Source organism: Nematolebias whitei, chromosome 6 (genome assembly GCF_014905685.2).
Source record: "Nematolebias whitei isolate Nwh7 chromosome 6, NemWhi1, whole genome shotgun sequence".
Classification (NCBI taxonomy): domain Eukaryota; kingdom Metazoa; phylum Chordata; class Actinopteri; order Cyprinodontiformes; family Rivulidae; genus Nematolebias; species Nematolebias whitei.
Window position 1 is genome coordinate 50,834,241 of NC_056503.1, and position 1,013 is coordinate 50,835,253.

Sequence of the window (1,013 nt, forward strand, 5' to 3'; positions counted from 1 at the left end):
ATGGATCTAGTCGCTATGAGCAACGTTGTCCTGATGATCAAATCCTGGATGTGTTCTTGGTGCTTGGACATAAGAAGTGGTGCTACAAAGCAGGCGTCTTAATCCCCAGATTATTCTTCATTTCGGGTGTTTATCGGGACATGGAGCCTGCGAGCCGTTAGCTTCTCAACCTTGACTGCTGGACGTCTTCGTAGCTAGCTCCTTTAGCTCGCTGCGTTAGCTCGGCCGGACAACCCGTTCGGATTTGAACCTTTCTTGCAGTTTCCCGCCACTGCCGTGTGTCCTGAAGCATTTCATCACCGTTAATTTTTCAAAGTCCTCTTCTGTATGAATGTGGGACAAAATGGAGACCCCGACGATAGTGTACGATCTGGATACCTCTGGGGGCTTAATGGAGGTGAGCTCGAAGGCCTGAGTGGAAATAATGAATTATCACCGACATTGTTGTTGTTTTCAATCATCTTTATTGTGAATGTCCTGTCGGTGTAGCCGGTTGTCGTGTTGCTCAACCTGTGAAGTTGCCGGAGGCCTCAGGTTGCCGCTCTTGAAGCAGCAGCCCGCTCGGCAGCGCCATGTTTCCCGCTGCGATGCTCAGCTGCTCTCTCTCTGTTGCTTCACAGCAAATCCAAACCCTGCTGGCGCCTCCCAAGTCCGAAGACGTGGAGAAGAGGAGCCGGAAGTTGGTGCGAGACGTCCGGAGGAGCGGCAGAGCCACCAACCATGACACCTGCGACAGCTGCCGGGAGGGGGGCGACCTGCTGTGCTGCGACCACTGCCCCGCCGCCTTCCACCTGCAGTGCTGGTGAGGACTCGGCTCATGGGGGCCGTACTGGTTTAGACTGGGAGCTGTACTGGTTTAGACTGGAGGCTGTACTGGTTTAGACTGGGGGCTGTACTGGTTTAGACTCATGGGGGCTGTACTGGTTTAGACTGGAGGCTGTACTGGTTTAGACTGGATGCTGTACTGGTTTAAACTCATGGGGGCTGTACTGGTTTAGACTGGGGGCTGTACT

The 1,013-nt window shown here is 53.7% G+C and overlaps 1 protein-coding gene across 1 annotated transcript in view; it reads left to right on the forward strand.

Annotated features, from left to right (window-relative positions):
- Positions 1-241: 241 nt before the first annotated feature.
- Positions 242-1,013, forward strand: part of phf12b (PHD finger protein 12b) — a 22,085-nt gene continuing 21,313 nt past the window's right edge. The window contains exons 1-2 of the mRNA XM_037677749.1: positions 242-397; positions 621-802. Of these exons, the coding sequence (XP_037533677.1) occupies positions 332-397; positions 621-802 (248 nt within the window). The 5' untranslated portion in view covers positions 242-331. The remainder of the gene's footprint in view (positions 398-620; positions 803-1,013) is intronic.